The 13,635-nt window shown below is 45.1% G+C and overlaps 1 protein-coding gene across 13 annotated transcripts in view; it reads left to right on the top strand.

The window, feature by feature from the left end:
* Positions 1-13,542, top strand: part of PPFIBP2 (PPFIA binding protein 2) — a 143,858-nt gene extending 130,316 nt beyond the window's left edge. For 11 of the 13 annotated variants that reach the window (XM_063671176.1, XM_063671174.1, XM_063671173.1 and 8 more), the window contains 7 exons: positions 4,858-5,008; positions 5,282-5,393; positions 5,629-5,717; positions 6,014-6,136; positions 7,313-7,438; positions 8,144-8,332; positions 9,498-10,220. In XM_063671176.1, coding sequence (XP_063527246.1) covers positions 4,858-5,008; positions 5,282-5,393; positions 5,629-5,717; positions 6,014-6,136; positions 7,313-7,438; positions 8,144-8,332; positions 9,498-9,692 — 985 coding nt within the window. In that variant the 3' untranslated portion in view covers positions 9,693-10,220. Of the gene's footprint in view, positions 1-4,857; positions 5,009-5,281; positions 5,394-5,628; positions 5,718-6,013; positions 6,137-7,312; positions 7,439-8,143; positions 8,333-9,497; positions 10,221-11,897; positions 11,964-13,187 lie in introns of those variants that run through there. The other 2 variants (XM_054438155.2, XR_008492307.2) reach the window with 2 other exon arrangements.
* Positions 13,543-13,635: the final 93 nt, after the last annotated feature.

The raw sequence follows: 13,635 nt of genomic DNA, 5'->3' as shown, positions 1-13,635 counted from the left end.
TTGAATGATTCATCTTTGTTTTAATTCTGGCTAGTTCTTGAAGGATTGACTCTAGAAGGGGAATCATTGGGTCAAGGTATAAAAACTTTCCTAAGACCCCTCAGCATTGTCCCTAGAGTAGGAGAGCATGGTTAGGGAGCTATCTGTATTCTGATAGTCACTTTAGAGTATGGGGTGACCAGGGTCAGTAGCTTTCTTTGCCAAAGGAAAAAACTGCAGTTCCAGCCACAAGGCTGCTTTGTTCAAATGTCTTTGTGCTTTATTAACCGTAACAGTGGATGAGAAAGGGAAGAAGTATGAAGAGGTCCTGATGAGATTGTTATGTTTATCGTAACGGTGCAGAATGAATTTGCTGGTGGAAAAGAAAGGCCTTTATGACTCTTAAGTAGAAATTTGACATATGTTAATGTCCTCTGGTAATATTTATAATTTCTAGATATTAATATTTAGGTGTAGCTTTAAAACTGTTGTTGCTAGTATTCTTTAGGAAAAGTACTTTGATACTGAAAGCCTCCAGCCCCAACCTTTTTTTGTTCAATAAAACAATTGATTTCTTTTTAAATATGATATTTGATAACATTGTGTAGGCACTCTCTCTCAGATTATGGACGAACACATTTTATTTTCTTTCTTCTCCCAGGTAAAGTTTTAAAGAGTTACATTCCAATCAGCACTGCTGGACAGAGTGCGCCTATTACACCCATATCCTTGTCAGCATTAAGTATTTAAATTTTTCTTTTTCAAAGTTTTCTACTTTTATGAACCTCCAAATTTCCTTTTTATTGGTAATTTAGTTTTCGTGTTTGTCCTTTTAATTCTTTTGTGAATTATCTGCATTTTTGTTCATTATTATTACTGTATTTCTTATAGATTTCTAACTGTTCTCTATTAAGATATTAAGTCATGTCTAATAATTGTGACAAAGTATTTTTAGGTTTGTAGCAGAATTTTACTTTTGCTTCTGATACTTTGATACATGGAATTTTTATGTTTATATAGAATTAGGTTCATCCACTTTGTGAATTCTTTCATCATTTTGTTTTAAATTTTTTCTGTGATTTTTAAAAACTTTGAATAATCCATTTAGGAATTATTTTAGTTTGTGACTTTATTATGAGTTACTATTTTTGAGAAAAAGGCAGTAAAGTATAATGTTTAAGGCAAACAGGCTCTAGAGCCACATGACTGGATCCCATCTTTGCGAAGTATTTTTTTCCTGAGTTGTTCTACTGAGTGTATTGCCCTTCAGGACTCCAGCTTTAGGAGAGGTCCCCAATCCTACTGCTCCCCTACCCTGGGCCCCATTTTATTTCCTTTTCCTATACGCATGGTGAGTCAGATTCATCATGAATGTAAAGATGCTTAAGCTTCAGGGACCCTCCTTTGTATGGAGACCTTCCAGGGTCCAGAGAGAGTCTGATCATAGTGTTAACAGGGCCAGTTGTTTTGAAAATTTTGCATAAAAAAGGTATTTTAAACACAACCAGTTTTAAGACTGCTGACTATTTTTACTGCAACTTTCGCTTGGTCTATACTTTTCCTTGTAACAGATGGTGTTAGGGCAGCTGTGGGGGTTTTGGGGGACTTGTTAAGGGGAAGTTGGCCTGGGGATCCATGTAGTTTGGGTTTAGCGGGGTATGTGTGTGCATGTGGTTTGCAGTCACTGCATGTTTAGTTTAGTTGGGTTTAATTCACTAGCTTTCCTACTGCACAAGTGGCTTCCAGGATTTCTTCTACTCCCTATTGTGCCGATTCGCTCAGTGCTCTGTACTCACTAATGAACTGTACAATTATAAATGTGCCATGTGCTCTCCCCCTACTATGAGACGAGCAGATTTGAGAAATCTCAGCTACATCATTTGAACTGCAATTTGAAAAGATGTTTTGGAATGTGTCAACAAAACAAATGTTTTGGCTATATATGAAGGGTATCTTCTCTGTCATCTCCAAATTATTTCCCAGCATGTTCAGTGGTGCCCTGGCTGATGATATGGGAGATGCTGGCACTGAGAGGAGCTGAGGAGGAGGTACAGAAGCTGGGTCTGATTCTGTGTGAGCACCTCAAGGCTCAGGAGGGAGGAGAGGATTCACAAAACAAAAAATGGGAAGACTGCTGGAGATGAGGCCCAGAGCTCTAGGTGGTTTTGAAAAGGTCGATAGGACAGAGGTTTTCCAATTATGATCTCAGAAACACTTATTTCCCCTTTAGAGCTGAAATGTTAGGTTCACAAAGACTAGGCAAAAAATAAAAGTTAAAAAATTTTAAAAAGAACTGAAATGTCCCTCAAATATGTTTGTTTTTCCCACTTCCAAGAAATAAGGAAACAAATGAAATAAAAACAAAATAGAATATAAAACAAAAGTGATAAAATGAGCATTGAAATTTGTAATTTCAATTACAATGTAAGAAATTACATTGTAAGAAATTATTCTTAATTGTAATTTTTTACATTGTAAGAAATTATTTTCTTACATTAAAAAACAAATTATAAACAAAAAATCCAAATCATACCAAAAGCAGTAATTTGCTAAGAGCAAGAGGTAAGTTTTAAACAAAAGGAATGAGTAGCCTTCTAGATTGTTGTTCATATAAGATGAATGATACAAACCCATTGGGAAAAGGTTGAAATTTCTTGCTGAGTTTACATGATATACTGACAGTGACAAAGATAACATAAAACTCGTACTGCCACAAGGACATAGACAACACATGAGTTAAATGAACATTGTCAATTCAAAGAATGTTTAAGATTAGCCATAGCGTTAGAAAACTTGAATGCGTTATAGTTTTACAACTCACATATAAAAGACATTTGATAGAGGCCTTTCTAAATTTAAATGATTCTAAAAATGTACATGACAATACCAGTTATAAATTGTGAAGATAAAACTTCTTAACTATTGTCATAAAAGATAAATATTGATCAGTCATGCTAGAAGAAAGACTAAATCGACCATCTGTTGTCATAGAATATATTATAAAGTTGTAGACATACAAAGAACCAGTCAAAGAGTATCCACCCAAAATATGAGAGTAAAGAAGTACTATAGCTGGATACAGTAGCTCAGACCTGTAGTCCCAGCTACTTGGGAGGCTGAGGCAGGAGGATTGCTTGAGCCCAGGAGCTCAAGGCTGTAATAAGCTATGATTACATCACTACACTCCAGCCTGGGCAGCAGAGCCAGACCCCATCTCTAAAAATAATTAATTACTAAAACCGTGTCTCTAAAATAAATACCCCATCTCTAAAATAACAAATACCCTGTCTCAAAAAAGAATCACACTATAGAAGTATATCAAGCTTTTATGTAATAAAATATTTCTAGATTTTATGATTTTTTTTTCAGTTTTGCAAAACTTGCAATTTTTTGTGGCTTGTTTTCTAATTCTAAATATTCCCTTTGTTTCTAATTATATATTCAAATTTTATACTATTTTGAAGAGAAAGTTTTTAAGTTCCAGGCCCCGTAAAACATTGTCAGGACCCATGAAAGCCCAGGTTCCAGATTATAATGGATCAGTCCCTGCCCCAGGGTATACATCATCTCTAACATTTGATCTAAAATGGGGCATTCTTATCACGCTTATCCTTTAAGGAATTCCCTCACTTTAACAACAGCTCAACCAGGCATTTAAAAAAATATGTTTTAATCTAGTATGTTAGGGGTACTTTGAAGGAATCTTTCTGGTCTTTGAAGGAATATCTAATCTTCGATATTCTATAAATCCTCATTTATGAACATAATGTTGCTCTGTCGAATCCCCCCCTAAAAAAAATGACTCCATTGGGATTTGTAGTGTGCTATTATATTCACACTTTAAATGAAAAATGGATGTCTTTAAGAATTGATGGCTTTATAAAACTCAGTCACCCTGTCTAGAAACATAATCTAGCTTTTCATTTATTCATGTCCTTTTTCATGTTGCTCAGTTGACTGTTGTAGTCAATACCTCTCCCCACCCCCGCAATCCCCACACATAATCACACAAGGCCAAACATCTCTTGTTAAGGCAATTCCTAGACGTTTTATAATGTTGGTTGCTATGAGTGGGATTTTTAAATTGTTTTAACAGTAGCATTAGTATCTGTGCATTGATGGTATTAGAAATTGTTGATCTTTGTATGTAACATATACGTTACATATGTTTATATGTGTATTTCATAAGTGGCCACCTTACTGATCTCTCTTGGGTTTTCTAAATGGGCAGTCCTGTCATCTGTAAAGAATGGCTTTATTTCTGCCTAATAGCTATACTTGTTCTTATTTATCTCTAATACTGGCTACGACTCTCAGACCAGTGTTGTTAGTACTGATAAAAAACATATTGTCCTTTTGACTTTAATGTGAATGTTCCTCCTGTTTTGTTAATAAGTAATGTGTTAGCTATTGTTGATTGGCAAGTTTTTGCTTTTAGTTTTGGGTGTTTTGTTTTTGTTTTTTTTTTTTAATGTTAAGAGAACTTCTTAAATGCTAAGAAAACTAGTTTTCTAAGCATTTTCCTAAAAAGATGTTTCTGCCTAATGAGGCCACAGCTCTGGACTTGTGGCATGTATATGTGTGTATGCGGACCTAGGACATGTGAACATGATCTCAGGAGGGCCATACAGGCTGCCCCATTCTCTAAGTAGTCTGAAATTTGAAATTCAGATCTTGTGTTATTAAGAAAACTCTAGGGTCTACCTCCTATGAGTGTGTTGTAGTGGAATTTTGTTCAGCAGAATCCCATGATGGAGGTTGTTTGTTAAAAAACAGGTTTTTTGTCTTGTTTTCTTTTGTTTTGTTTGTGAGACATGATTAGATTCAGAACCTCAGGCTTTCCCACTAACAGGAATATGCTGTTTTCCTGCTTCCCAGTGACGCCAATGCCCCCTTTGCCCAGTGGAGCACAGAGCGTGTGTGTGCATGGCTGGAGGACTTTGGCCTGGCTCAGTATGTGATCTTTGCCAGGCAGTGGGTATCTTCTGGCCACACTTTATTGACAGCCACCCCTCAGGACATGGAAAAGGTAAGGGCTGAGCTTGGGAAGAGGAGGCTCCCATTTCTCCCCAAAGCATGGGAAGGCCGGGGACCGCCACTCCTGTCACACACACACACACACACACACAGGAGGATGGATGGAGGAGGCTGAGAGTCCCTCTGTAGCTGCAGGTTGGCATCCCAGGGCACGGTGTGGAGATCACTGCCATACTCTCAGAGCATCTCCACCCAGACACAGCTTTCTCTGAGGGCCAAATTGCCTGCCAAAATTTCACATGTGGTCTTCATCTTTTAATTTCAGGAGCTAGGAATTAAGCACCCACTCCACAGGAAGAAGCTTGTTTTAGCAGTGAAAGCCATCAACACCAAACAGGAGGAGAAGTCTGCGCTGCTAGACCACATTTGGGTGACACGTAAGGATAGGCATATATGTATTAAGTATGTCTCTGGCAGCAACTAAGAGTAGAAAGAATTTCCCTGTTAAATGGGTACCTCAAAGACAGCTGTCTCCTTGTAAAAGGCAGAGGAATTACTAAACTTTTGGGGGAATAAAACGAACTTCAAAATATAATTTGCTCCCCTCTTTTTGGTGTCTACATTCTCTCATTCTCATGAATCCTGACACATCTGGGGTTTTTGTATTTGTAGGGTGGCTTGATGATATTGGCTTACCCCAGTACAAAGACCAGTTTCATGAATCTAGAGTTGACGGACGAATGCTGCAATACCTAACTGTGGTGAGGACTTTTTCTTTAAATATTTCAGTTGTCCCTGTGAGCACTCAGCTCACGTGTACCCATGGTGGTTATTTTAAACTTGATTCCATATATTCTTAAGGCCTTGAAATAGTATCATTTGTCACAAAAGAGGTCCCAAGTAGCACAGTACAAACCACTGTGATAAGCTATTGGTGTCTCCACGTGCACCTTCCTGAGATGTGGTTGACTTGTCTATGCTTGGTCTGGTGAGGGACATCAGGGGTCTTTTGTCACTTTGGAAACTCTGGTTTATCAATTAAAATTTCCTCTTTCAGAATGATTTACTCTTCTTAAAAGTCACCAGCCAACTACATCATCTCAGCATCAAATGTGCCATTCATGTGCTGCATGTCAACAAGTTCAACCCCCACTGCCTGCACCGGCGGCCAGCTGATGAGGTGAGACCACAAATAGTATCTCTCCAGGTAGCCCCGAGCCAGGACCCCTGAAACATCGAGCATGAGCAAACAAGAATGACATCATAAAAGCACTGTTTTTTGGACCATGGTGCCTGGGATTCTTTTGTTTGCTTGTGCTTCCTGTTGCCCCAAACATCCGTTACCTGTACTTTGTGTCTCACAGTAGCCATAGACCTCTAAGCTCCCACCCTCCACTGGGGAGACACATGCTATAAAGTCATCACAGTGATTAAAGGAGATGAGGAGATGGTGCAAAGAGAGGGGGAGGGGAAGACAAAATGGAAAGATGGGTGTCACAGTAGAAGAGAAGAGGCAGAGGAGGGGGAAGAGGAGCCCATAGAAGCTAGACATTTCAGAATAGGTATCCCTACTTGTAGATCCAAAATTACCTGACTTCCAGGTCCAGGTACAGGGGATCCATGAGCAGTCTTGCTAGAGAAGAAATAGTATACGTAAATAACAGCACCCCAAGCCTTGAAGAAATAACTGATTATGTTCCATGAACTTCAGAGTTCTTGATGGACCCCCAAACTGAAGATTGTCAGTCACATCCTATCTCCTCTGTTCCTGGGAACTAGGTCTAACCTTGCTGTAAAATTAACTCAGCTTCCTGGGCTGCTACCTTTGCCCTCTATCTCCTATTTTCTCCTATTCAACCAACATGTTTTGAATGTCTTGTATATGTCAGGCACAGCGCTGTGCATTTTTAAGACCACAGTGCTACATGAGAGCACTTAGGAATAAGTATTTTAAGGTGTGCTCCCCTAAAATCATTGGCCACACCAGGGAGATCTTTCATCTATAAACCACTTGGATTGTAATTGACAGTCATCTTTAAAGTTCTGTTGAATCACTGAAATAATAACTATAATGTCCTTGTTTATTTGTCTCAAAGTTAGCCAGAAAATGAGGGAGTAACAGAATTCTGGATTCAGATATCTCAGTGTGGAAGATCTTGTAAGATTCAGTGGGAGCCCTATTTCCTAGAAATTGGGGAGGCTGGTGCTCTGGCAGATGGGGTGGGTCACTAAGCTTGAGGGCCTTCTATTGTTGTGATGCGTCTGGGGCAGGGTTACTTACAGGGGCTGACTGCACAAAGGACCATGGTGGGACCTATTAAGCCTAACTTCCTCACTCTCCTTCTCCCTCTGACAGAGTAACCTTTCTCCTTCAGAAGTTGTACAGTGGTCCAACCACAGGGTGATGGAGTGGTTACGATCTGTGGACCTGGCAGAGTATGCACCCAATCTTCGAGGGAGTGGAGTCCATGGAGGCCTCATTGTAAGTGGCTCTCTGGCCTAGCCCACCTGCCTTGGTGCAAATGGGATATTCAGAAACTTATTTATTAAGGACAAGACATAAAATCTAAGGAAAAAAATAGGTACTTCTTCTGAAGGTCTTGCATAATTTGATGTCTCAAAGTATTCTGATAACTTGTCCTTGAGAATTAATATACCTCATGGAAGCAAGATGCCTTCTGGCAGCACCTCCTTGGCATGAGACTTGAGGATTCTAGGTCAATGGGTTGCGTGGAGACCAACGCTTACAAGGCAGGTCTGCCTGTCCCTGAGGGAACAGTGGGGCTGGGGAAGGGACGGGGAAGCCATAAAAATGCAGCTTCCCACTTGCTGCAATATGATCCTTATCATTACTCAGATCTGTCAGTGGCAAAGCCAGAGGGGAAATGAGGAAGTGTGGTGGCTTGGATGTCATCCAGAGGAGATCCTGAGAGACAGCCTCACCAAAGAGGTCCCAGTTCTCTGCTGGTCTGTGAAAACAAGGTGGTCAGTCAGCAAATGTGCTAGTATGTGCTCAGAGCCAGGCCCTGTGCCAGCCAGTGAGAGGAGTAGGACTCAGAACAAGTGACTGAGCTCCTGCCCCTGCTCTGGAGGCACCCCCAGCCCCAACAGGCCAATCTCTCAGCATCCTCCCCCTCGAGCCATTTGTATTTGCTCCTGGCCAGGCTTGTCTCTGGTTCCTTCTTAGATCCTGGAGCCACGCTTCACTGGGGACACACTGGCTATGCTTCTCAATATCCCCCCACAAAAGACGCTCCTTAGGCGCCACCTGACCACCAAGTTCAATGCCTTGATTGGTCCGGAGGCTGAACAGGAAAAGCGAGAGAAAATGGCCTCACCAGCTTATACACCACTGACCACCACAGCCAAAGTCCGGGTGAGTTGCAGACCCTTTCTGGGTGGGCCCTGGGCTGCCTCCTGGCCCTCATGCAGCACAGCACCTGGCGCGATGCCCACAGCCAGAGCAGCATGTGTAGCCTGGACAAAGAGGATCTTTCAGCTTCTGCTGTGGGCTTGTGGTCTGTTAGGCCAGTCTTTGTTAAGCCAGTTCTCCACCAGTTTTGAGTCCAAGGAAGACAGTGCAGGTTTCTTTACCTAGAAAATATGTGCAGGAAGCACCTATCCTCAGGTGGCTTAGAGCTCGTCCTCTACCCCACTGCTGCTGTGACTCACCTTGCAGAGCGGAAGCGCTCCAAGTCTGGCTTTCCTTTGGTCAGGCCCGCTTGCGTGCCGCAATGCCGTGGGATCTTGGCCAAAGCTGTCCCGCTGATATAGGAAGTGCTCCCAATGGAACCTGGTTCCATTTGTCTTGTTTCGTGAAGTGGCCAGCACACAGATACCCAGAGGTCCCCAGGTCTTTCAAGCACCAACACTACTCACTGGGGCTCCCAGAATCCCACAAAGCCCTTTAGACCTGCCTGAGCCATAGCATCCTGAGACCACATTCTTCCCAGACTACAGACCCACAGGCAACCGCTGGAGGCCAGGCTGGTCCTATCCCTGGTAGTGTTGATGCTTCATGCCCAGCTACAACTCAGGCACAGACCTCCTTCCCCAGGGGAACAGGATGGGGAGTCAGGTAGAAACAGTGCTGGGTGACACTAGGGCAGGGAGCAACCTGGGGCTATCCTACATGCCTTTAGATAGTGCCAGGTGCTGAGATGGGAAAGGGTTGGGGTGCCAGCATCTATGCTGAGGCAAGTTCTCTGTGCTTCGCCTCAAGTGCAGACCTCAAGTACATTCTAAAGGAACTCCCAGTTCATCTATGGAAATAAGAAAGTCACTTTGGTGGGGCAGCCAGGCATGAGTTTCAGGCATAGTATTGGAGGGGCAGCTCTTATTGTTCAAGATTATTTACCTGTTGGCCTTTCTGCAGCATAGAAATTGCTTACAAGAGCTCTATTTTGTTCATAGTCTTTCTAGGAGCAGTTTACATTATTCCTCTCCTTGCGGGCCTGCTCTTAAATTTTAAGTATATTGTCAGTCATACCTGCACACTGCCTTGATTGCCTTCTCATAATCTTGCATTTTCTGTGTTTTAGCCAAGGAAACTAGGATTTTCACACTTTGGAAACATAAGAAAAAAGAAGTTTGATGAATCGACGGACTACATTTGCCCAATGGAGCCCAGTGACGGTGTCAGTGACAGTCACAGGTTCTACAGTGGCTACCGGGGCCTCAGCCCCCTTGATGCCCCTGAACTGGATGGGCTGGACCAGGTGGGACAGATTAGCTGATGCCCTTGTCACCTGCCCTCTGTGCACCCTGAGAGCTCACAGTAACACCGTGTGTGTCACCATATAACTGCACCTCACCCCCACACGTGTGCATGACTCGCAGAGAATATTCCAGCAATTGTGTAACCCTGGGCCAGTCTCTCTTTGAACCCTGAGGGTGGCCAGGATCTGGAGCTGCATCTCTAAGGGGCCAGGCTTTGGGGACCATTGCCAAAGGTAGACTCAGGAGGAAAAGACACTTTTACATTTCTAGTAATTCTTGATGTTCATCTTCAGCACCAGTGGAAACACATGAACTTCGATGCAGGTCCAGAGACCTCAGCTCCCACGAGGCTCAGCTCTCAGGCACCCCCTACGCTTCAGTTGAGGGAAAAGCTCAAGTGCCTTAGGCCCGTGGGCCACAGTCTTGGCTGAGATCAAAGGGATGAGCAACAGGGACTTCTGCCACAGTGACAATGGAAATGTGTTGTGCCTTACTTCAGAGGTGGTCTCTTCTTTCTTGTAATAAAAGCAATATTTATGTGGAAAGCAAGCAGTGCAACATATCTTTAACTCTGTTGGGGAAAAAGAGCTGAGGGTAGCTGGAAATGGAGTCCTACCGATTGCAGAGCTGAAGAGCTGGTGGCACTGAGCCTGGTCCTCAGCCAGGTGCATGCTCAGATGCTCAGGATTCACCAGGGGGGTAGAACAAGGCGGGACCCCCTCCCATAGCCTTCAGAGGAGGTCCGTAGCCTCACTGCTTCAGAATTTGCTTCCCTCTGTGAAGCCGAGGGGGCCTCGTGTCTCATGCACATCCTGACCGTAGGGCACATCTGTTGTCAGACCTCAAAGCTGATTGGTTTTAGTGGCATGAGCCCCCCCAGTGAAGGGGATGGTGGGGAGACAAAAAGGCACCTTGCTGGAAAGACTCTCTTTCATGTGTTTTGCTGGCTTCTCTATTACTGACTTAGCCAGGCTCATAACCATGGTGGAGGCTGGTCTGTCTGCTGGCAGAACTGAAAGAGATCTATCCCCTTGATTTAGAGGCTGACTGACTGATAATGGCTCCTCCAGATGGGCCTTGTCTGGCTGGGACTGAGGTAGAGATGTGCCTTGCCAGTCTGGACTCCTGGTCAGCAGACTCTAGTTTGCCCCCAGGCAGCGCTTGGCTCCCCTCAATCCCCTGGGCCTCATCGCAGAAGAGTAACACCACGTCACCGCTGTCTGATGGCCTGGGCACGGCCTGATGACTCCATTCCATTGTAGCACTCTGATTCTGTCCCAGATGGAGGCTATGCTAAGAAGATTCGCTTCTTAAACTACCAGCAGCCTCAGGCATGGTCTGTTGCCACAGGCCACTGCCTCCCAGGAGGTGAGAGATGTGGGGACAAGCTTGCCAGCTGGCAATGCTGCTGATAGATCCTGGTACCCAGGTCCGCTGGATGACAAGTGCTCATTCAGGCTGATGCCTGGCCATTGGAGTTGTAGAGCCAGTCAGGGCAGGCTTTGTCCCTTGTTTCTTATGTCGCGGTACAGGGATCTCTGCATGTGCCTGTTTTCAAAACCTGCATGGAACTGTTTTGCCACTGATTCTCTGCACCTTCAAGTAAGTCCTGTTCCCTTTGTGGGCTTGTTTTCCTACCTATAAAACAAGGGAGGGGTTACACTTGGTGCCCTCCAAATTTACAGAGGATGTTTCCAAATCTACAGTGTCTAAGTAGGTTTAGGGAAGGAGGAAGAGACCAGCATTACCTGAGAAGGAGGGGCAGGAGGGAGTCTCTTGAGTAGTGAGGAAGGATGCCCACCTATGTCAGGGCATTGGTGTCTGAGCTCCCGTTGCCTGGTTAGCGTGAGTCTGGCATCCTGAAGGCCTTCATTCCTACTGCTCTCTGCTCCTGGAAATAGCTGAAACATTGAACACGTGCAGAAGGGCTGCTTCTGACAAGCCTGTGTCCTGCCTCTGTGTACCCTGAATGCCAGTTCCCAGTGGGGCTCCAGGAGAGGTATGCATGCACTGTGGGACATTGAAGCCTTTCCCCAGGAAACAGGAGCAGCATGTGCTCCACCCACCTGTCACTCCTCAGGGCCTGGCCTACTCCTTGCCTATCCCTCCAGGGAAGCATGCCCTGGAGAAGCCAGGCTTGAGCACGACAGGACTTGCATGCCATCTCTGTGAATCATAAACTGCATCCATGTGTGCTGACCAGGCTGCTGCCCATTTTACAGATGGCACCTTCGGAAGGTACCGTGACGCAGATAGGGCTCCTCTCCCAAGACATTCACCGCCTTACGGTAGGACTCTGACCCTCTCCCCACAGTCAGACTGATGCCAGGGAGGCCCAGTGAGTTTGGTGTGGTGTGGTGCACAAGGCCTGGGGGATGGCGAAGAATGGTGCTTAGTGCTGGGGTCACAGCCTGAGCCTGAGCCAGCCACGAGGCAGAAAGCAGCCCAGGGGCCTTCTCTGTTGGCCTGTTACTGGACCTTGAGCCCCTAAGGGCATTGGGGAGGCTCATGGGCTGTTAGCCAAAGCCAGTCAAAGCACACTAGATCTCAGGTCCTCTTCCCAGGCTTAGAGATGAGGAAACCAAGATGCTCAGCAACTCTAGATCACCTGTCTCATCAGCCTAGAGCCCAGGCTGCATCCTGTCCTAGTGGACACTTCTTCCACCCTCTGCCCAGAGACACATGCATTTCCTATCGTGCCTCTGACTTTGTGGGTATCACAAAGTGTTGACAGGCTTGTGAGCACATCCTGGCATGCCCGAAAGGACAAACCATATCATGGGGAAGCAGTTTGGCCTCGAAAAGCAGCTTTGGAGTGAGGCTCAAGTCCCTGCTCTGACTTCACTAGCTCTGTGACCTTGGGTGTCATTCTCTCCTGAGCTTTGGCTTAGTTATCTGTAAAGCAGGGCTAATGACATCCTCCTTGCCAGGCTTATAGGCAGACTAGAGCTGGCAGGAAAAGGCCAGCCACAGAGCACAGGATTTGTTTTTGGGGACCCATTACTCCCAAGGCCTTTTAGTTCTTGGACATCCCATCACTGAGCCTGTTGGCTGTAGTGTCTGTCCCCATCGAGGCCCCTGTCACTGTACTTTGCTTGCTTGTCTAGCAAGGCCCATTGGCATGACAGGACAAGGACAGGGACACACGACTCTCCTTGTTTCCAAGGACAAAACAGGAAAGTCTCCCTGACTCCAAACAGGATCACTTTTACTCAATGTTTTTATTTATTGGCCCACCCATGAAAGGAATCTGCCCACACTTGCCCTTATGATCTAGGCCTTTGGTGGCCTGAAAATAGAAAATTTATTTCTAATATGAACAATTTATTTTTATCTTAATAGTGTTGTTTATTCTGACCCAATACTCAGGGTTTCTTGGGACACTGTAAACTTATAGTGCACCTGTGTCAGATGCAGCCCTCACCCAGTGCCCTCTAGTTCCGATGCAGCTGCCGCAGGGCAGCCTGGACCAAAACTCTATTAAACTGACCCTTCGGCGGTGTCCTTTTCAGACAATGCTGAGCCAGGACCAGCTGCTGAATGACTCTCACCTGCCTGCCCCCAACTCTGATGACTGGAGATGACTTTCTTCGTGGCTGAGAGCGTAGGGAGGCACGTGTGGGGGCCCGGAGCCTTTGCTTCTGTGGGGAGCTGGCACACAGCCCCCTCTGCAAGCCCAGTCCGGGCGGGCAGGGTGTCTCAGACAGGGTGCCGACAGGCATGAAGCAGAGCTGTGGGACAGGTGTCCAGGGGTGGCCCCAGGGTCCATGTGTGTCTTCAACCATGCTGTGCTCCTCACCACAGGCTTCATACCTTTTGTACTTTTATACATGGACTGCAGACCACTTTTGTGGGAGGGCAGTGAGATATCAGCACACCGACTCGATGGCTCATGCTATTCCTGGTGACAGCCTGGAGGCTCTCACACCCAAGGGGAAGAGCTGTTAGTTCATAAAACCT

The sequence above is a fragment of the Pongo pygmaeus genome, chromosome 9 (assembly GCF_028885625.2).
Source record: "Pongo pygmaeus isolate AG05252 chromosome 9, NHGRI_mPonPyg2-v2.0_pri, whole genome shotgun sequence".
NCBI classification, from domain to species: domain Eukaryota; kingdom Metazoa; phylum Chordata; class Mammalia; order Primates; family Hominidae; genus Pongo; species Pongo pygmaeus.
This window is presented reverse-complemented; position numbering and strand designations above follow the sequence as displayed.